The sequence below is a fragment of the Dama dama genome, chromosome 17, assembly GCF_033118175.1.
Source record: "Dama dama isolate Ldn47 chromosome 17, ASM3311817v1, whole genome shotgun sequence".
NCBI lineage: Eukaryota > Metazoa > Chordata > Mammalia > Artiodactyla > Cervidae > Dama > Dama dama.
Genome location: NC_083697.1, coordinates 24,382,118 through 24,405,322, shown reverse-complemented (window position 1 = coordinate 24,405,322; position 23,205 = coordinate 24,382,118). Strand labels below are relative to the sequence as shown.

The following is a 23,205-nucleotide window of genomic DNA, read 5'->3' as shown; positions in this document are numbered from 1 at the left end:
CCTAAATTCATCTGCATCATTCCCACAATGAAAGCCGCTCACCTGGTTAATTCTGGAGAACTTCATTCCAAATGATTCCCTTAAAATGATGGTGATGAAGACAGCACCAAAAAAGAAGCTGAGAAACTACTGGGACAAAACTGTGACTTTATTTCCAAAATAACTCAGGAGGGAGGGAAGATGCATGTACCTGTGACTGATACATATTGATGTATGGCAGAAATCAACACAGTATTGTAAGGCAATTATCCTCTAGTTGAAAATAAACTCTAAAAATAAATAATATCTTAAAAAATATGGATGCAAAAAACATAAATAAAATATTAACAAATAGAGAAAAAAAAGATGTAAGAACTTAAGACACGGTGGTCTCTGGGAAAATAAAATGGCTTTCAACACCCAATTCTTAGGAATATTTCATACCAACAAGGAGAGAAGATTATGAGGAATTCTACCTCATGTCTTCTAATATGTTATTCAGGCTGATCCAAGAGAAGAATCAAATACCCTGTAAACTTTTAGCCTGCTGTTACTGTAATTTTCTGTCAGTATTTCTTAGATAAAGAGTATACAACCCCACAACTAAGCTCCAATAAAAATTTTTTAGGCTTGATCCCAAGAACAGCCAAACATCTTTTATTTCCTTTAAAAAACATTTTCTTAAGGAAACTACCACAGAGTATCTACAACTAAATTGTTCTTTTCCTTCTAAAAGGGTTTGCCTCCCAAATATATCTAGTAAGTAAATTCATCTCCCTTCAAGGTGGGAACAAAAAAGAGTGCACTAATGATGTGCATTCCATTCTTTATCTTAAACTCTCAACAAGAAGCTGGCTAGGAATTTTTCACACACTGTTTTTCAGGACATTCACTGATTTATCCATTTATTCAAATATTTTTTTTGAAAGCCATCTCTACCTTGAAGCAAAAACCTAAGTCTTCTCCCTTATATATGGTTATAAAAAGATCTCAAAACTTTCCTTTTGACTGCTAAGTAGAACTCTAGAACTCTACTCCACCCAAAATCAAGAAGCAATTTTATTTCCTGACTCTATTAGTCCTTCAATAGAGAACAGATGAAGAATGTTTTCTTTAAAGATACCATCTTTTTCTTCCCACTCAAATACCAGAAGCAAAAATCAGACCGATTCTGTCCCCTGGGAAGAGTGACTTAGAACTTTGTCAAAGGAATAAGATGCACGCTGTCAGACCTGTGTAACGAGGACCAGACAAGAGCCTGTTTCACACAGGCTCAAGGCTACCCAGCCCTTTGTCTGCAAGAAACTTTCCCTCCTTCACAACTGGGATCACAAACCACAATGAGAGCAAGAGAACCCCTCCCTGCCTTCCCAGTCCTAACAAGACTGCCTCCTGGGGGCCACCTCTAGAGCGCATCCCCAACAGAGCAGGTGAGTACTCCAGCCTCATGCTCAGAACAGATCTGTGATCAGGGGAAACATCCTAAGATAAGTCTGCTGTGGCTACCTGCTGCATTAGTAAGAGTGGTTTCAACACTGCTGCAGAGCAAATCTTAAAAGCTATCTACCTCAGTTGGTCCAGCATACATCATGGGAGACGGGAAGATGGCCACCACCGTGGTCTCAGGATTCAGGACTCCTTCCTCCAGCACTGCAGCGTGCTGCTTCATCCGCCACATCAGAGGGACATCGTCATCCTTTGTCCAGCCACCAAGGGGGTGAAGGAGCAGGACGGGGCGCCGGTAGCCCCTCTCCAGAAGCTGCCTATGGGTGTCCTGCATTAATAGAGCGTGGCCATTGTGCACTGGGTTGCGTAGTTGAAAGGCAAAGACAGCATCTGAAAGAGAATTTCAGCGTTAAGAACAGCACATTTCTAATGCTGCCTCCCAAAAGATAAGCAATTCTTCTTGAAGCCTGATGCTCAGGATTAAGCAAACCTGCATGCGCAGAATCAGAAACTGGGGGAAAAGCATGTACTGCTCTGACCACTTACTTCAAGGCAAGCTGATACAGTAATTATTACTTTACAAATCTTACAAGCCTGAGGCTGTGTCACATAATAGTAATTGACTTATAACAATTACTTCCTGCATTCACGGGCAATCTGAGGATGAAAATCAAGACTGTCTGGCTCGAACCCATCTCAATTCAACAGCCTGCAATGCATATAAATTCTCGGTCTATGCCTTAATAACCCATCAGGTCAATCCCGTCATCAGATCTAAGATAGTCCTTTATTAAAGAAAGACAGAGAAATGTAAGGCTTAGAAAATTTACTTACAATCTAAATAAGCTCTTTATACTGATTACTCTAACTGACTGGAATGCTATCCAGTTGTTTTGTGATGCCAGGTCTAGATTTTGGATTATAGTTTGTGTGCTAAGTCACTCGGTCATGTCTGACTCTTTGTGACCCCATGAACTATAGCCCGCCAGGCTCCTCTGTCCATGGGATTCTTCACCCCCAGGAGTGGGTTGCTATGCCCTCCTCCAGGGGATCTTCCCAACCCAGGGACCGAACCCAGGTCTTCCGCAATTCAGGTGGATTCTTTATCATCTGAGCCATGCAACAACAATATTCCTTACAAGGACCATTGCTATTACTCAAATGTTGAAAAGTGCTGAATAAATTAAAGTGGTTAACTACGTATCTTCTGCTTACAACCCTGGCTTCACTCCTACATGGGGCTCTTGCTATCAGGAGACCTTTCTCAGAAGGCATGGCTCCTTGGGGTCACAGAATAATTCTACAGAACAGAGTAACAACCCAGTAAGAGGAGCTCTGTATTTGTTGCCCTCATAATATCTGATAAATCATCATGCAATGTCAAGCTAATCTAGACTCAGAGAAGAACATCTCCCCTTTCCCTAACAATTTTAAGCTGAATTGTATAATATCCCCAGTCTATTCTCAATTCTAACCCTCTTCTATCACAGCAACAAAAGGCACAGAAAGAAAATGATGGCACCTACTTGACCAGGAGATTTTTGGGGACACATCCTGTGACATTCCAAGATTGAGAGCATCATCACTATGCTATGATGTTCTCAAGTTACCTTTTATAAATGAACAAGGTGGGTTTACACCAAAGAAATAGCAGGACATAAGGTACAAAAAAGAAGTCTTGATACAAGTATGTGAGTATCTAAAGTTAACGGGCTTCCCTGGTGGCTCAGATGGTAAAGCATCTGCCTGCAATGCTGAAGACCTGGGTTTGATCCCTGGGTCAGGAAGATTCCCTGGAGAAGGAAATGGCAACCCACTCCAGTACTCTTGCCTGGAGAATCCCATGGACAGAGGAGCATGGTACGCTACTGTCCATGGGATCGCAAAGAGTCGGACACAACTGATCGACTTTACTTACCTACTTATCTAAAATTACCCTGCTTTAAGGAAACAGGAGGAGAGGTGATATCACAGCTTTTCCGTCCTTCTGAAAACACTCCAAAGTATAGATATCAAAAGATTTCAAAACATCCCTTTTAGCCATTATATCGAACTCCCCTTGCCCAAGACCAAGAATGAATCTTACTTCCTAATTATCATACTCCAGTCTTTCCAAAAGACAACAAAGAACGTCTCCTGAACGCACGCACTACCACTGTTCCATTTAACCTGCATTGTGATTCTGGCCTCGATCTCATCAGTAAGTTTAGTTCTCTCCCCACTCTCCCCTTTCCTTTACCTATTCTTTGTAAACAGCCTTGAAGAACAACAGAGACACTTACTAAGCACTCAGGAATCCTACTCCTGGGCTGATGTGTTACTGCACTGATGGGGAGGCTGGGGGCAAGTAGCTGAGGCCTGGACCACAGGGAGGAAAGAGACGAAGAGCAGTCTGGGCCAGCACAAGCCTGCAGCACCTGGGCCAAGGAGATGCCTGCCTGAGTGGGGTCAGGGGGCCAGGGCTGAGAAGCCGGCTCGTCTGACCGGGAGACTGCATACACACATGGGAGGACAGCAAGTAAGTAAATTCATTGACGATAATGGACATCAGGACTCTGACTGCAGGAACGGAAAGGCCAAAATACCCAAAAGAAGAAAGGCTAGGAAAGACCACGTGGTATTGGATTAGGGTTGAAAATATCAGGATGACCTGCCTCATGGTTTTCAGCTGTATGGATAGATGTATTCAGGGATAGATATGAATTTGTGTGAGTATACATGCTTACCTTCTGGTTCTGACCACTGAAAGGTCCTACAAGCAGTGACCACCCAGTGGCAAAGAGCAAAACTAAAGCCCAAATTTTGCAACCTAAATACTACCCCCTATTTAAATAAACCAGGGTTCCTTGGCAAAAACGGCCAGTTCTGGGGCAGGCATGGAAAGTATAACATGAAACGGATCGTCTTTTGTACCATAAAGAAGGAAGTGCTCAGAGAAGGATGAGGACACGTCAAAGGATACAGCAACCAGGACGTGTCAAGGGACACAGCCCCAGAAGCCAATGAAGGACAAGCTAAACAGCAAAGTAAATCATAACTAATAGTTTGAAAACCACGGAGTAAAAGAGAAGCCTATGAATCCAGAAAGAATAAAATAAATGAAAAAACCAGTGAAGTGGAAACTCTAACTCACAGTATAGAAAGTCAACTAATAAAAGTAACCAGAATGATAGAATCACCGTATTTTGCAGCATGCTAAAGCTAACAGATAAAAATTTGATAACAATGGGATATTCACTGAGTCTCAAAATCTCTCCCCCAAAATACTTGTTAGTATGTACAAAATAACTTGTTAACTTTACAGTAGGAAAAACCTGGTAAAGATGACCTTTAATGCAAAAAGTTAACTTTTAAAAAAGTTGAACTCATCTGTAAGAGGACAAATCAAAATTGTGAGCCACAAAATATGATGTGCCAATGATTCGGCCTTGCTTCCTATGGGATTCCTGAGAAAAGGTGTAACCAGAACCTAATCATGAGGAAACAGCAGATAAACCAAAACTGAGAGACAGTCGAGAAAGTAAAGAGTAGGTACTCTTCAGAGATGCCGAGTCTGTGAAAGGCACGACAGAGAGTAAGTGACTGCTCTGAATGAGGCAGACTAAAGACACGACTGGCATCCTGAAGTGGGAATGAAAGGTGGCAAAGAGAAGATTTCCGCTGTCATCGTTGGTTCTGTGATAAAGAACCAACCAGAATGATGGCGTGATGTGAGGGCAGGACACAGATTAGACTGTCTCATATCAGTGTATTTTTCTGTGTTTGATGAGCACAGAGGTTAGGCAGGAGACTCTCCTTACTTTCAGCAAATACACGTGGAAATAACTAAGGAGTAATGGGGCATTGTGTCTGCAACTTTCAAAGAAAGTGAGAATGAAAAGGCAAATAAACATAATGTCAATTGTGGGATCTGGATACAATATATAGGAGCTCTTGGTACTATTATAATTTTTCTGTAGATTTTAAAAATTATTTCAAAACAAAAGGTTAAAAAAACCAAGTAAAAAATTATGATGGGAAACATATGACCTGACTACAACGTGTGAATTTTACTTACATCCTAATTCAAACTATAAAAACAAGAAACGTGACTACTATGAAATTATCAGAAATATGATCACTGACTAGATATTTGATAGTAGTGTATGTGTGCTCAGTCACTCAGTAGTGTCCGACTCTGTGTGACCCTACAGGCTTTAGCCCACCAGGCTCCTCTGTCCATGGGATTTTCCAGGTAAGAATACTGGAGCGGGTTGTCATGCCCTCCTCCAGGAGGTCTAACCGACCCAGGGATCAAACCTGAGTCTCCTGCACCTCCTGCATTGCAGGCAGATTCTTTACTGCTGAGCCACTGGGGAAGCCTATTTGATAGTATTAATAAACTATTATTATTTAGGTGCAATAGTGATATCATGGCTCTATTTTTAAAGTCCTAACTCTTAAATACTTTCTGAAATATTTAGATGGAAATGACATGAGGTCTGAGTGTGCTTCAGAATAACATGCAGGAATGCAGTGGGGTAGGCAGCAGCACAAGGGAAACAAGATTAGTCAAGAGTTGGTACAACTGAATTTGGGCTGGAGGTAAATGGGGACTCATTCATACTGTTACAAAAGTAAAGCAAAGTGTTACTTTAAAGTGTTAAAGTGTTTATTTATTTTTTTTTTTCAGTTTTTTCCGTATTTTTTTTCATTTATTTTTATTAGTTGGAGGCTAATTACTTTACAATATTGTAGTGGTTTTTGCCATACATTGACATGAATCAGCCATGGATTTACATGTGTTCCCCATCCTGATCCCCCCTCCCACCTCCCTCCCCATATCATCCCTCTGGGTCTTCCCAGTGCACCAGCCCTGAACACTTGTCTCATGCAAGTGTTAAAAAACAAAAGTGTTTACTTTAAAGTAAAGTGTTACTTTAAAGCGTTACTTCAGATTCTTACCATCTGAGCCACCAAGGAAGCCTAATGTACCTACTTACAAATATAAGTAGCATATATTTGAAATTTTCTCTAAAAATTTTTAGGAGTAAAGATACACCCAGAAGAAGCATTGTTTTGGAACAGGATATTTAGTTTCAAATCACAAGTCTACTAGTTTTTAACCATGGACTGTGGTCTTTAAGGTCTTAATTTCACTTCTGACATCTTCCTAGTAGGGTGATACTAAAGTTACTGTTATGAAGATAATATACAGTACCCAGCACGGTGAGATGCACACTGCAGTCACTTAATAAATCTAAGTTCCTTAAGACAATTCATTCTTTAAAAAGCAAACAGAAAAGCACCACATCTAAAAGTTCCTGGCAGGAAAACTGAACCCACTGTTCTACTGGTGGCTCCAGGTCTACTCCAGGACGAACACTCCAGTGAGTGTTAAAGACAAGGGTGCATTAGCTCTGCGCTGGGACACGCAGCCTTCGATGTCCTTAATGAGGAACAGGTGCCTAACCATGAACAGGACCCCTGGGTAATACATCTCAGGTGTGTGATGACCACATTCCTAGACTTCAGGCAGGGCAAATCTCATTCTGTAAGAGCGCCATTTAGCAAGATTATTTATATGACAGGATGTGCAAAAGGAAACATAAAAAATAAATTCTGTCTCAAATACACATATTTCACAGGTTCTAATAATTCACCTACCTAGGCTTCCTTTCCAAAAAGAATTAATCTAGCTCCACATGGACATTTAACAGATAAAGTTAAGATGAATGACTTCTTAAAAGTTTACATTAGCAGCATATAAAGGATTTTACTGCCAAAATTTCTTCCAGGTAGAATTATTTCCTTATTATCAGGTACATTCGGAAATGCAGTGATCATTTGGTCTGCCCATTTTTTCCTTCCCAGTATTACCAGACTTTTCCTAAACTTCCAGTCTTTTCAATCCCTTATAACTATTTATCAATGAATTACCCAAATGGCTTTAACTGTCTGTAGCTGCAGACTGCATTTTCATCCCTACCATCTGGTTTCTCCACTAGAGAACTTACATGGATCAACAATGTAACAGGAGTAACTGATCCATTGGAAGCTTACACTCCCAAGGTATTGTCCCAACAAACATAACCCAACATGCATCACTATTAAATTTTCCTCCATCAATTTTCCATCAAGGATGGAAAAAGAATAATGGGCTACTATGGACCTCAGCCCACTGATACTTATAGCAACTTTCAATAATTTTTCACATTCTCATCCCCATTTCCTAAAGGACAATGCATTCCCTATTGTCACACCATAACTGGTATAAAATATTTACCTTTTCACTTATAACTCCTTATGGCTTAGTTTAAGACTGAATGCTTTACCAAAGATCAGAGTTTCAACTGTGTTTGAAAATGGGACATTACCTACAAAATGACTGAAACTTACTATTAACACTTATGATTTCCATTTCTTTCTAGCCCTCTGTCCTCATTCCTGGGATGCCTGTGCGTGCATGTGTTAGTTGCTGAGTCACGTCCAACTCTCTGTGACCCCATGGACTGTAGCCTGCCAGGCTCCTCTGTTCATGGTATTCTCCAGGTAAGAATACTATGATTTCCATCTCTTTCTAGTCCTCTGCCTTCATTTCTGGGAAAGGACCAGGAATTCTATTATTTTGACTTATAGAAAATACACTGTGAAGCTGCCGAGGAAAAGCAAACTTTTTCCTTCAAGAGCTGGAGTGAATATTTTACGCTTTTCAGGCTATAGGGTTTCTGCTGCAACTACTCACCCCTGCACAAATAGTGCAGAAACAGTCACAGACGATGCATAATTGTGGATATTTCCCAATAAAACTTTATTTACAAGAACCAGCAGTAGGCCAGATCTGGCCTGCAGGCTGTAATTTACTGACCTCTCAAAGACAAATGAAATTTGGGTGATAGAAGTAAAAGCACTGTAGCCAAGCCACCTGGTGAGATCAAAAGTGTGGAAGCAGGAAGGCAGATGTGTCCGAGGACATAGAATCATCCATTTTGTCAAAGATGGATACGAAGCCTAGCACGTGATATCATGTAGCATTCTGGAACACAGGTTAGGAAGGATACGGCATTCCAAACAGAGGTTGTGCATTTATCAGCCATATTTCACAGAGAACTGGCCTAGTAGACTGTGCAGGGCTGATGTGGGTAAGAGTCAGGGGGTGGAGTGGGAGACAGCAAAACCAGAAGGCTGCTGCAGAGAAACATGTGCCCCACATTTTCCATATAAAACAAACCATCCTCCAGCCTTCCATTGTCTCTGCTCACTCAATCTATTCCTCCCCCAGCATACAGTCAGGCTCCTGTGACTGATCACAGCCTACACACTGTGAGTGGGGGTCACATACCCTAACAACGTGGCAACAGTGAAGACAGGTGCTACCCTCGCAACATGGGAGACCTGGGTTCAATCCCTGGGTCAGAAAGATTCCCTAGAAGAGGGAATGGTTACCCACTCCAGTATTCTTGCCTGGAGAATTTCATGAACAGAGGAGCCTGGCAGGCTACAGTCCATGGGGTCACAAAGAGTCAGACACAAATGACTAACACATACATACAAATGAAATACTGAAGAAAATTTGGAGAGAAAAAAACCAACCGAAATGCATGATCTTAATATAATTGGTTTTGGTTTTTTGCAGAGTCTCCTAGTTTTTCTCCTTATGCATACATTTTTACACAGATGTGATCAAATGCGTATGACATTTTATACTCTGCTTGGCCCATTTTAGTCTAATCACCTGTTTCTGACATCTTGTAGTCCTCTCAGAACCATAAGGTTCACTGCTGGGTCCTATGACATTCTTTCTTTATAGGCTCATTCAGGAAACTTACCCCTCTGCCTGGATTCAATTACCATGTGCATACAGATGGCTTCTGTTAGCTGCATCTTTAAGTCCTGACCTTCCAACTCATCAGTTACAGAGACTTATTACTCAAAACATTTCAATAGATATTGCTCATTACTGCTCCCACCCCCTCAGTTCCTCCACCTTCACTATAACCCGCATATTTCAAACCAAAAGCGGGCCCAGCTCCCCAGGCTTCTATATTTCATGCCTAAGTAAGGAAGAATCCCACAGTACAGCTTCTCTCCCTCTCCTCTGCATTCGATACCATCCAGGAGCCAACACCTCATGTTAAGTATAGTCTGATCCCTTCCCTGCAGCAGGTGGAAGGGGAAGAAGACAGTGGGGAAGGTTCTTCTGAGGATGCACGGACATGTGATGGGGAAGGATGGCACCAGGAGTGCTTTCTGGTGGTGGAAGGAGGGCGGACCCCGACTCCCTGGATACAGGCAGGACACAGGCTGCCTGACCGAGCATCATGGCCCTGGAACACAACTCGGCATGCTGAAAACACCTGGGCTGGGCCCCTGCGCTGCAGTTGCTCAGCAAAGGGCCCAGGGATGGCAGCAGGTTCCCAGCAGAGCTGCTGTGAGCAACGAATGGACTGGTCAGCAGGGGAGTGCTCCAAACTCTTTCCCCCAGATTTCTCAGAACTGTGCTTCGCTGCCCAGCCCACAGGCAGAGTCCTGGACTGTATCCCAACCACTAAACCCCGAATTACAACATCTTCCTGCTTCCTTCCTTTCAACTTCTCTGAAAACTGTCCTACATATAGCACTAATTAATCAGTCTTCTCTCCAATCCTAGGCAAGCTCTATTATCTGCCATTTTACCCCAAAACTATAAGTACAGGCATTTCTGAGTTTCCTCAAATTAATGTAGCAGCTGAACAAGAGAGTCCTGACAATAGTGCCACAGCTGGAGGGGGAGGGTGGAAAGGTGAGGGCACACTATGTTTGTTTTTGTGGGAGATTTTTTAAGAGAGTTGGAAACAACAACAAAAAAAACGAGTTTGATCCCCCTCCTCCCTCAGGCCAGTCATAAATCACCAGTTTTTCTTTTACTTAAACTGCTCATGAGGGAATTAAAAAAAATCCACAAGACAAAGATAGGCCACTTGAGTAAATATGAATAGACTAGAATTTTTCACAAACAGGGACTCTCATACCCGAAACATGGCCACAAGTTGTTTTCTCTCTTAAGACTAAAAGTGCTTTCAAATTAACGTGAAAAGTAACGTTGAATATAAAGCTTTTTGCCAAACAGACTCTGCACTGTCTGCTCTGCGTTCACCTTCCCTTCTAGTCCATGTCTCTGGTGTGTGTGCACGTGTGCATGTGTGTGTGCATGTACACGTGTGTGTGCGCACATGTGTGTCCAGGGGCAGGGCGAGGGCTGTACTCCTACCTCCCCAAGGCAGACAAACAGGCAAGCAGAGGACGGAGGAGAAAACATGTGCCCAGTAGCATCCTGCCCCAGCATGGTGACCACAGCCGTGCCCACACCCCCGACAACCATCTCCTGCCCGCTGCCCCTCCCCGCAGCGCCAGCCTTCTCCTACCCCACTTAAGAAACAATGTCAGGAATGGTAATACTACCCCAAATTGCTAGTCCCCAGATGCCTCGTCATTCCCTGGCAGCTCCCTTAACCTTGACCACTCATCTTTAAATATTCACTTTGTCAGACAATACTCACAGCTTCATCTGAGTGTCCCCTGACCCAGGTGACAGAGGCTCCACCACCCAACCTCAGATCGTAGCATCTCCTGCTCCTTGCCTGTGGCAGCTCCTTCAGAGGCAGACGATCTGCCTCTGCCTCAGCTTCCTCATGTATCTATCACTCCCAACTTCGCCTAAGATATATTTCTGCTGTTTCTATCAATTCATTTAAAATATGGTCTGGTTCAACAAGCTCTATAAAGCTTTTTCAGATTTATTCAGCACTGTGCTAGCACATACTAGCTTGAAAGAAATTATGTCAATGTTTCCCTTTGTAACCCAGCAGGACTCCACTGTGTATAATAAACGCTAACTTGGCTCTTCATTGGTTTACGTGAAATTCATTCTTTCCAGGATACTGGTCAATCATCAATGGTTCAAAGAACCTGCCACCTGGAACCATGACACCCTGCAGTCACTGATGTGGGTGTCAGTGATTTCCCAATCCTTCCAGCTATAGAATGGTTTACAAACACCAAAACTGACCATATCAATGTGCACAGGACAATAGCCCACACAGGGTAATCAGAGTTCTTCTACTAGATGAGGGGAGGAGGAGGAGGAGGTTAAAAAGGAATCCTAAGAAAAAAAAGAATTTCCTCTTTTCTCTCCCTTGAATTATGATTTGTACACACAAGTAGATGACTTGTTACTGGCTTCCGGAAAGAGTGAATAAGAACTATAAAGGAAGACACTCAATCTGTTGTTTATTTGCTTTAGTCTAAAATGGAAAAGTAAACAAAATAACACCCCACCATCCTTTTTGCTTGATTTAAGGCTAATAACTGGCTCCCAGCTAATTTAAACAAAAGTTGCAATCTCTCACTATGCAACAAATTATCTAAATGATTTAAAATGTTTGGCCCCACAAGGAAGAATGCAAAACAGATGTAACATAAAGTCTCTGATTATGAATGATAATTTCATGATAAGACCCTTCAACAGTGCCAAAAAATTATTTATTAACATGAGCTCTTGATATAAATTATTTTGGAAAAAAGAATTAACGAGCAGGTCTCAGCAAGTCCTCAGTTAAACATGTTCCTATTTATCAGAAAAAAACAGGTCTATACATGTTAAATTATCAGATGCTTCTGGTCGCAAACAAGATAAGACTCAACTGGAAGTGTCTTCTATAACTCAAACATGCATTAGGTCTTTGAGTAAGAAATGTGGAGAGAGAGGACTCGAGGGTTGATCAGAAACTCAAACAGTATACGATTCTCATGGATTCTCATAGTTACAAAATGGCTGCCAGAGCTCCAAACACTGAACCCTTACATGACCACATCCGAAGCAAGAGGAAAAGGAAGGATGGAAAAAGGTAACTTTCTGTCCTAAGCCTGATTCTCTTTAGAAAAGAAAACCTTTCCCAGAAGCCCCTCTTCCTTACATTTCAAAGGCCAAAACAGACTTACCATGGACCTTTAAGTCACAGGCTGACAAAAGGGAATGAGGCAGCATCACTGACTTTGAGCAGTCATGATGCAGTCCCTACGACTGTGCCCAAAATATGTCAGCTAACAAGAAGAAAACAAGCTGCTATACAAGCAAGCAGCGAGTGTCACAGAGAAATCCCTGCACAAGAGGCTTAGGCCAAACCTGCGCTTCAAATTCAGAGGTGAGGAGTAAAATTCAGAAGCAGACATGTGGTCCTACACTACCAAATACCCTGAGGTGTCTAAGCAGGAAATGTGAGTGAATGAGGCAGGCTGCTGAGGCCCGTGGAGATCTGAAGGGGTGTGCCCAGGTCACATCTCCAGTTCCTGATCCATTTCACATCATATCAAATATCAGCAAACTAACATAGAGCTATCTCCTCAATTTCTACACAGAAGTTATTTGAAAAAGCAGCACCCATGCTTAGGGTTTAACCATTTCTGGAGTGAGAATTCATAAGTAGTATGATTATAAGAGGCTCCAAATTCTTCAGACCTTAAAAAAGCCTTCCAAAATCTACAGCAAACGCTGTGGCACCTGTATAAACAGTATAAACACATTATTTACCTACCTTTGTGTAAAAGACCTGCTAATCACAGACGTCTAATATAAAAATCCCTGTCCTGGGATACTTTCTAAGGCAGCATTATAAAGAAGAGTCCCTACAGACTCTCTACTTCCACAGCTCCACTTCATCCTAATTCAGAAATCTGAAATCACTGTTAACCTACTCTTCAATAACTTTTTCTGTTGTTTTCTGACTGTCTCTCTCTAATACACCATAAACTCCTGTTGACTTATGAATACTCAGCACTCGGCACTCCGGCACATACAACATGTGAGCAACGAACACTTGGTGAGTGAACAGTGAGTGTGTATTGCTGTTCTATTGTTATCTGCAGAACGGGAGTGAACTACACAGGTGGATTCAGACTGATTATAATAGCTTTCCTTACATATTCCATTGCTAACTACCCTTATCTTTACTCCTCAATCTGTCTTACATTTTAGTAAGTATTGGAAAAAATCCTTATGAACTTCCCCATCAAGCAGAGACTCCAAGTAGTCCCATGTGAGATAATCAGATCCATGTCTTACCTGCATTCATATCTTTAAACTTCTGCTTTAGCTCAGTAGGAGTAAAACGATACTGATCAAGACCATCATTCCAATAAATTCGGTCCAAGACCTGAAGATCTCCTCCAATCAGCCAATCTCCTTGTTCCATAACCATCTAATGGCAAGAGAAAGAAAATAACTTTTTAAACAGGAATCAAGATCGAAATAAGTAAGAACATTTCTCTCACACGAGTTATATATACCTATAAATTATGCTCATCTTAAGGTTAATGGTTGGAGAAGGAAATGGCAACCCACTCCAGTATTCTTGCCTGGAAAATCCCATGGATGGAGGAACCTGGTAGGCTACAGTCCATGGGGTCACAAAGAGTCGGACACGACTGAGCGACATCACTTGCTTTAAGGTTAATAGTAAATCAACTGAACTGGGAATGAGAGATGCTGTAGAATTAGAATACATTTTATAATTCACAAAGGATTTGTGATACAGCTAACATATTTGCATATGAAATGCAGACAAACGAAATGAATAATTGTAACTTTTTAAGTAACAAAAACATTCTTTTAATTGTTGCTGCATGTTGAGTAACAGAAAAATGGGTCACTCTGCCCTCTTGGTGTTTTCCAATCCTAAACTTCTGAGCAATTAAAGTAATGACGATGAGAAAAGACAGGAGAAACCAGAGGAATACCAGCCAGTGATAAATGTTACAGAGAAAACAAACAGAGCACTGGAACACAGTGTCCAGGGAATAGAGCGAATGGCATTTAAGGACAAAGGAGTCAGTACACCTCAGGTCCCCTACCAACGACTTAGCTCCCCTACCAACGATCAGACCAAACCTGCGCCCCCTGGAGTGGAAGTGTGGCACCGTAAACACTGGACTGCCAGCAAAGTCCCACATCTGCCCATTTTTAACATTTAATTGCTCTTTTTTGTCATACAGAAGATAATGAAATAAAATTTAGCACACTCCCATGATTTAAACAGACACTATATAAATTTTCTAGATATACAGAGCTACTAAAATTTCACTTAGGCTTTTTTTTTTGGCTGCACCACAAAGCTTGTAGGATCTTTGTTCCCTGATCAGGGATGGAACCCAAGCCCAGCAGTGAAAGCGCCGAGTCCAAACCTCGGGACTGCCGGGGAACCCCCTCACTTAGCTCCTTACAGTTCAAAGTCTACTTTAAAACAAAGGGCAGAAATGTGACTTCAGTGATAATATTTCACTTACAATACATGAAATAACATGAGGCCCTTTAAGGAGACTAAAATTTCACTGTTTGCATACCAGAAACACAATGTTCAATTAAAAGTCCAGCTTAGATAAAATCGCCCTCTGTGGTCTCCCATAGCATCCTGCCCTCACATCCGACCTGTAAATACAAGATCAGGATCTGCTCCACCACCAGAGAGCACATACCAAGCACAAAAGGACTGTGCCTGCCATGCACCTCAGCCCTATGTTCCCAGCTCTGGCACCTAGCTCAGGGCCGGTGTACAGGAGGTGTTTAAACAATATTTGCTGGAATTTGTCTGCACCGAAATGACATGCCCGCATGCTCATCACACGAATATAAGTTCAAGCCCTGATTCCGCAAAATATTAATGGTTCCTATGGCAGAGTTGATATACAGGTAACGCCTCACATTTCAGCACAAGCATTATTGGTAAATCAAGACAAAACGCAGCAAGGTTTACTCAGGACCTTGATATAGGGGTGGTTCTTGCATGTTGTTCCCCACTGCCGGGCACAGCGCTCCTCCTTCCTGTGCTCAAAAAACTCTGGATTGCGAAGAATGGCCACCCGGCGGCCCTCATACATCAGAGCAAATGCCGTGCAGCCGTCCAGCCTGTCTTTGTCTTCCTGAGTAGCTGTCAGGACTATAGGTACTGACAGGTTAATGACACCCCCTGCAGGGCACAAGAGAAGATAAAGCGCACAGCTTATGTTACTCAACAGGTCTCGTATCTACCTTTCACGCTTCAGCAGACACTCTTCAAACAATAAAAGGTTTACTACTGCAGTGATATGTTCTATTGGCACCTAGCACAGAAAATCAGAGAGAACAAGCAACAAATCCAGAGTTTAAAAAAAAAACAGCAAAAATTAAGAACATCAATTGTTTGTAGCAATACTCTTCACAACCACTCATGAAACTGTCTTTAGGGGGAAGAATCACAGATGTAACAAGGAAGAGCAACTGGCTAAACCTAAATCACCAAAAATGTTCGAGTAAGATTAGGAATTGTGCTTCAGGGCCCTTTCAGGACAAATACGAACCCCTGCTGATAACTACATTTTGAGTGGCAAGTTACTTGAAGACACTTGCTAGACCTCGGTCTCGATCCTTGAGAAAGGAAGACAAAAACACTCAAAATGTTTTTTTAGTTTTTGATCAGAATGGAACTCCTGTCATCTGTCGCTGGTGAAGAAACAAAGGTAGTAACTAATCAGTGTCTCCATTTACACCATAACACGCTGCTGGTGAGACTGAAGGTCATTCTCGGTTCCCAACCGTTCAAGCGCTAGAAGTGTTTTCTTCTTTTCCCATTGATCATGTACAGGTTAGGAAAATAAAATGCATTCTCAAATTCATATGTGGATATTATTTACATATCAAAGAGAAACCTTTTTTTTTTTTTTAAATCATGGCATGCCTTCTTGGGGCAAAAGATGTTAACAAAATCAGTGATAACTGCTTAACTATTTTAAAATTACCACCACAAGGTAGAGTTCAAAATGGAAAATTAATAGACAAATTTGTACCACATCCAAGACCGAATCATTACTAAGGGGGCAGTCCACAGTTAACTTTTACCATTATTTCCAAAGAAGAAAATCAAAAAGTAAAATTCAATCCTCATGTTCTTGTGATAAAGTTTCTTGAGAACAAGGATTAGGAATTACATTTTCTGGTATCTACTTTACTTCCTCAGTCAAAAGAAGTCATAACACAGAAGAATATGGTTGCAATTTTGTAGGGTTCTATGACTTGTTTTTAAATGGAAGTATTGTAGCTGACATACAATATTATGTTGGCTTCAGATGTACAACACTGTGATCCAACATTTAAATACAATATTTAAATATTTAAATTCAATATTTAAATCATCATGAAATGATCACAATAAGTCTAGTAATCATTTGTCACCATATAAAGTTATTACAGTATTATATTTATGCTAATTAGTATATGCCTGTGACTTATTTATTTTATAGCTGGAAGTTAACAACTCTTAATCCCCTTCACCTTAGCCTACTCCCACACCCTTCCCTTCTAGCAACCATGAGTTTCTTTGTATCTATGAGTCTATTTCTGTTTTGTTTGTCTTTTTTGGAAATTTGTCTTTCTCAGTTCAACTTATTTCACTTCAACATAATAACCTCCAGGTCGCAACAAATGGCAAAGTTCCTTCTTTTTTTACAGCTTAGTAATATTCGTGTGTGTGTGTGTGTGTGTGTGTGTGTGTGTGTGTGTGTGTGTGTGTGTGTATCTTCTTTATCCATTCACCGACTGATGGTACTTGGGTTGATTCCATGTCTCAGTGATCATCAATAACGCTGCAGTGAACATATGGGTGCATATATCTTTGGTAGTTAGTGTTTTTGTTTTCTTCAGATAAATACCCAGAAGTGGAATTGCCAGATCATATGGCACTAGAGTTCTTTACAATTTAGTAATATCTCCTTTACTGTAGCAAATTAATACTACCAACAGTATACAAAGTTTAAGGTAGCTAGAATGTAATGACAATATCCTAAATATAGATTTCTTTGGCAATTGCTTCAGTGTTTTAAAATAAGAAGAACCATCCTTTCAACCACCTATTTCAGGATTTCTAAACATGGACACCCTGATTCCTTGTTAGAACACCTGGCTTAATAAGCAAGCATGGGCTTCAGTACAGCACAATTTAGTGACTATATACACATTTCAAATCTTGAAAGATGATGCTGTGAAAGTGCTGCACTCAATATGCCAGCAAATTTGGAAAACTCAGCAGTGGCCACAGGACTGGAAAAGTCAGTTTTCATTTCCAATCCCTAAGAAAGGCAATGCCAAAGAATGCTCAAACTACCGCACAATTGCACTCATCTCACATGCTAGAAAAGTAATGCTCAAAATTCTCCAAGCCAGGCTTCAGCAATATGTGAACCGTGAACTTCAGATGTTCAAGCTGGTTTTAGAAAAAGGCAGAGGAACCAGAGATCAAAGAGTTCCAGAAAAACATCTATTTCTGTTTTATTGACTATGCCAAAGCCTTTGACTGTGTGAATCATAATAAACTGTGGAAAATTCTGAAAGAGATGGGAATATCAGACCACCTGACCTGCCTCTTGAGAAATCTATATGCAGGTCAGGAAGCAACAGTTAGAACTGGACATGGAACAACAGACTGGTTCCAAATAGGGAAAGGAGTACATCAAGGCTGTATATTGTCACCTTGCTTATTTAACTTATATGCAGAGTACATCATGAGAAACGCTGGGCTGGAAGAAGCACAAGCTGGAATCAAGATTGCCAGGAGAAATATCAATAACCTCAGATATGCAGATGACACCACCCTTATGGCAGAAAGTGAAGAAGAACTAAAAAGCCTCTTGATGAAAGTGAAAGAGGAGAGTAAAAAAGTTGGCTTAAAGCTTAACATTAAGAAAACTAAGATCATGGCATCTGGTCCCATCACTTCATGGCAAATAGATGGGGAAACAGTGGAAACAGTGGCTGACTTTATTTTTCTGGGCTCCAAAATCACTGCAGATGGTGACTGCAACCATGAAATTAAAAGACGCTTACTCCTTGGAAGGAAAGTTATGACCAACCTAGATAGCATATTAAAAAGCAGAGACATTATTTTGCCAACACAGATCCGTCTAGTCAAGGCTATGGTTTTTCCAGTAGTCATGTATGGATGTGAGAGTTGGACTATAAAGAAAGCTGAGCACTGAAGAATTGATGCTTTTGAACTGTGGTGTTGGAGAAGACTCTTGAGAGTCCCTTGGACTGCAAGGAGATCCAACCGGTCTATCCTAAAGGAGATCAGTCCTGGGTGTTCATTGGAAGGACTGATGCTAAAGCTGAAACTCCAATACTTTGGCCGCCTCATGCAAAGAGTTGACTCATTGGAAAAGACCCTGATGCTGGGAGGGATTCGGGGCAGGAGGAGAAGGAGACGACAGAGAATGATATGGCTGGATGGCATCACTGACTCGATGGACATGAGTGTGCATAAACTCCGGGAGTTGGTGATGGACAGGGAGGCCTGGCGTGCTGCGATTCATGGGATCGCAAAGAGTCGGACAAGACTGAGCAACTGAACTGAACTGAAGTGAACACTTTCGGAAGAGGCTTTCTACCGTGACCAGGTAGATACGGAATAGGGAAAACTGCATTCGTTTTTTAAATCCATTTTCAGCCCTAACCCCCAGGTTGTCCTCCCCCCACAATAAATCACAATCAGGAAACCTAAAACTAGAAAGACGATCTCAGAATATACTTAAAATATTCAGTACTGACATAATTTAGTCTTAAAGTGCTATCTCCAATTAAGACGTTACCAGTACTTTCTCTAAACAGTGACCAATCCCTGCAAGTATGTGCCTTCTTTTCCACACTCAATGCACCTAAATGTCCAAGTCTTACCATCCAGAAGACAATCGAAGTGAAGACATTGCAAGTACTCCCTCTCTCTCATAAAGCCATTCAGCGGGGTTGCCCAGCCTTCTGCCAAAACTTGCACCCACTGCATATCCACCTGTGAAGGAGACAGTAAAGAACAATGCTCTGTTTCATGTACTCATGAACAAAAGCAGTAATGGTTTTCTGCAGTTTCGTTTTGAAAGTAACGGTAACAAACTTGTCAAGAATGAATAAGGTTATACAAATCCAATAAACAACAGGGGCACTAAGAAAATACACGTTTTCCTTAATAAATTTAAATAACATTTCTAATAAGAATAGCATCTCGCTTCTCGGCCTTTTGGCTAAGATCAAGTGTAGTATCTGTTCTTATCAGTTTAATATCTGATACGTCCTCTATCCGAGGACAATATATTAAATGGATTTTTGGAGCTGGGAGTGGGAATAGGAGCTTGCTCCGTCCACACGCATCGACCTGGTATTGCAGTACTTCCAGGAACGGTGCACCCCCCTCGGGGGAGACAAAAAAAAAAAAAAAAGAATAGCATCTCCTAAACCAGCATTCCTCAAACTTTAATACATGTAAGAAACCTCTGGAAGACTTGTTAAGTGAAGACGGCTCCACACTAGTTTCTGAGTTAGCTGGTTTGTTATGGGGGACAAAGATTTGTATTTTTAACAGGTACCCAGAAAATGTTAACAATAATGTTCTAGCAACTACACTCTGACAACCACTGTTCTAAGCTAAAACAAACTTTAGGTAAAAATACTTACCAAAAGTGTCCCTCACCAATGACATTCATTTTACAAACACTGTATTATTTCTTGAACTTTAAGATTTCTAGTGTATCCGATCAGAATATTAAAGAATTGATAAATTAATGATGAATTAATGTAAGCTGGTGGGGGGGGAGCTTCCCCAGTGGCTCAGTGGTAAAGAATCCACCTGCATTTCAGGAGATGCAAGTTCAATCCTTGAGTTAGGAAGATCCCCTGGAGAAGAAAACGGCAACCCACTCCAGTATTCTTGCCTGGGAAATCTCATGGACAGAGGAGCTTGGAGGGCTACAGTCCATGGGGTCGCAAAACAATCAGACACGACTTAGCAACAAAACAACAACAATGTAAGCTGGATGTGCTTTTAACTTGGTATATATATGTGTATATATATATATAGCCATGATTCTCAAAAGAGAAAAGATAAAGCACCTGACCAAGAGGTGTGTGGTAAGATGTGGCTTACCATGTATTCCCAAAGTATGCTGGCCAGCATGTTCCACTGAAAAATCAAATATGGGCAAAGTATACCCCTCCTTCAATTCACAGGAAAAAATGAGATTCATGCACCAAATTGTTTCATTTTCAAGTTCTCCTCTTATTCATTTTTCCTAAACCTCTGACATGCCCCCTATTTGTCTCTACTGGAATCTAATTCTAGATGGTATCTACTATAAACTGAATGTTTATATCCCCCCCAAATATGCTGAAGCCCCCAATGTGAATTGGAGATAGGGCCCTAAGGAGGTGATAAAGCTTAAATGAGGTCATAAGGCTGGGTCCTAATCTAGTAGTCTGGTGCCCTCATAAGAGTAGGAAGAGATACCAGAGCTCGACTCTCACCCTGAGCACACGGTGAGAAGGTGTCTGACAGCAGGTCAGGAAGGGGGCCTTGTCAGGGACCAAGTCAGCCAGCACCGAGGTCTTGGCCTTTCTTTCTTACAGAACCGTGAGAAAAGAAACGTCTGTTGTTTATGCTATCCAGGTTACGGTTTCTGTTGTGGCAGCCTGAGCTAAAACATTACATGATGTAGCCTACATTTTTTTAATTAATTATTTTTCATACTGCTACGCAAAGAACAAACCACTGTATTGAAAAAAAGGCTCACATTTGAAAAAGCTACCATCTTTTTGGGTTACAGAGTCTGACTGATCTGGATTCAGATTCATTCATTCTCAGTTTCTTTCTTCTCTCTCTCTCCCTACCCCAATATGTGTGTGTGTGTTTATTCAATTGACACAAAGTCTGTTAGGACAAAATCTGTGGTTCCTCAGTAGAGTCAGCTTTGAGTGACTCTGCTCCCCAACTCATCCTTCTCCTTGCTCCCTGCAACATGTCTTAGCTTCTGGTTAGAAACCCAATCACACAAACCACCTAGACAATGTACTCCTATCAGGAATTTGAGTAAGTCTTTGCAGAGTCTTTCTCCAGCCTCAGCCTCCTTTTCTCTTTCTCCTTACTTTCAGATGTGGCACCTCCCTGGGTGTCTGGGATTTTTACTACACTAGAAGAAAGGCTGGGAAATTCTATTCCTAGTTTAAGTTCTTATTTCTAACCTATTTTTAAAGTATATCTGAATGATACAATTTAAAATTCTCTAAGATTTGAAAGTGATAAATTATAGTTTCCACTGTCATCATACCTAGTTTAAGCAGTTTCTTATTGGGAAAAATACTTAATGATATTATTAGAGCTACAATACACAACAGAATTATTCCTCACAATAGAAGAAAGGGAAAATCAGGGTCTTGGCAAGGGATTAGGAAACATGTTTAAGGAAAAAAAAGTTCATTTTAATTATTAAATTATTAAAGGTTTTTTACTTTTTAGAATCCATTCCTTCTGATAAACCTAAAATCCTATATAACCTCTATTCTTTGGTATTTCAAAATAAATATTGTGAGTGAAATAAAATCAAAAGCCATGGTAATTTGGGAATATGGTTTTATGTGTTAAACATATTTCCCACCCCTGGAAATGGTGATATATACAACGATGACCACCACCACCAGCACCACATCAATAAAATCACAAATCCTACAGACCAACAACTATCTATAGGATTAAAGCACTTGATATGAGAAAAGGACGAAGCACTTACTTTATTAATTTTCAAGGCTGGTAGCGTTTCTGCATCTGTTTTTGCCAAATGAAGTTTATTTTCTGGCACATATAGCTCTTTCACTTCGTAAGAGGCATCCACAGGTACAATATCCTACACATTAACAAAAGCAAAATTAAATGTCTGATCCAACAATTTAGAGTTTGCCAAACGGCACGTTAATGAAGGAAATTAATGTTTCAAAAAGAGACTCTAAAAAAACATATGAGAGGGATTTAATCAATTTTCCTAACGACGGTTGGTCTACTCCCAAGCAAATAACATCCCACATGCAAGAAATCATTACACATAATTTCCCACTACTCAGTGCGAAAGAAATTCCCACAGCGTACCATGTATGTCAAAATCAGGCAACTGCAAAGAGGTGACCTCAAGTAAGGAATGATCACTAAAAGGATTTAGAAACAAACAAACAAAAGAAGCACTCTAAACATAATCACCATTACCTGTAACATACTATGAAACCATTTTATTCCAGCTTCCGTACAGATCTTTATCACCAGTGTGACTAACACCACCTTATTAGTCATTTAATACTAATAAACATACAGTACTCCAGAGCACATCAGCTCTATTCCCACCACTGCGGTTTGAAAAAGAGCACTCTCTGACCTCTTATGCAGTGCATTCTGGAAATTTTATCCAAACTCCAAGCACTCATTTATATCATACTGGGACAAAGCTCTTCCTCATTTATCCCACAAGTATCTATTTGTGATGACCACAAACGTACACACTGCTCTCAGACACTGCTCATCAAGTGACCTTCACGAGGCCTGTTTACACCTGCCATACTCCTAGGAATAATTATCAAATGTGTTTAATTACTCTAAATTTTTAAAGTCAAATCGATCAAGTGATCTCCATAAGCATATAAAACTGGCACTGATAAGTTTTTCATATATGTCTAAGCAATGTCTCATTTAAAATACATTAATTCCCAAGAGAACGGTAAGACAAGCCATAGACTGAGAAAAAATATCTGAAAAGGGACTGTTATTCAAAACAGAGAGAGAACTCTAACCACTCAACAATAAGAAAAGAACCCTATTAGAAAATGGGTCAGAGGCCTGAAAAGACACCTCACCAAAGAAGTTATACAGATGACAAATAAGTATATGAAACAATACTCTACATGATATATCATCAGAAATATGCAATTCAAAACCA

At 40.8% G+C, this 23,205-nt stretch overlaps 1 protein-coding gene and 1 non-coding gene across 5 annotated transcripts in view; one reads left to right on the top strand and one right to left on the bottom strand.

Moving 5' to 3' along the window:
- The window catches only part of PAPSS1 (3'-phosphoadenosine 5'-phosphosulfate synthase 1), a 151,388-nt gene that overhangs the window by 37,034 nt on the left and 91,149 nt on the right, over positions 1-23,205 (bottom strand). For all 4 annotated transcript variants that reach the window (XM_061164249.1, XM_061164250.1, XM_061164248.1 and 1 more), the window contains 5 exons: positions 22,015-22,128; positions 19,139-19,250; positions 15,199-15,404; positions 13,505-13,640; positions 1,547-1,815 (listed from right to left, as the gene is read on the bottom strand). In XM_061164249.1, coding sequence (XP_061020232.1) covers positions 1,547-1,815; positions 13,505-13,640; positions 15,199-15,404; positions 19,139-19,250; positions 22,015-22,128 — 837 coding nt within the window. The remainder of the gene's footprint in view (positions 1-1,546; positions 1,816-13,504; positions 13,641-15,198; positions 15,405-19,138; positions 19,251-22,014; positions 22,129-23,205) is intronic.
- LOC133071955 (U2 spliceosomal RNA) lies at positions 19,460-19,647 on the top strand. The gene has a single exon (XR_009696576.1). It is a non-coding gene; the product is annotated as a U2 spliceosomal RNA (small nuclear RNA).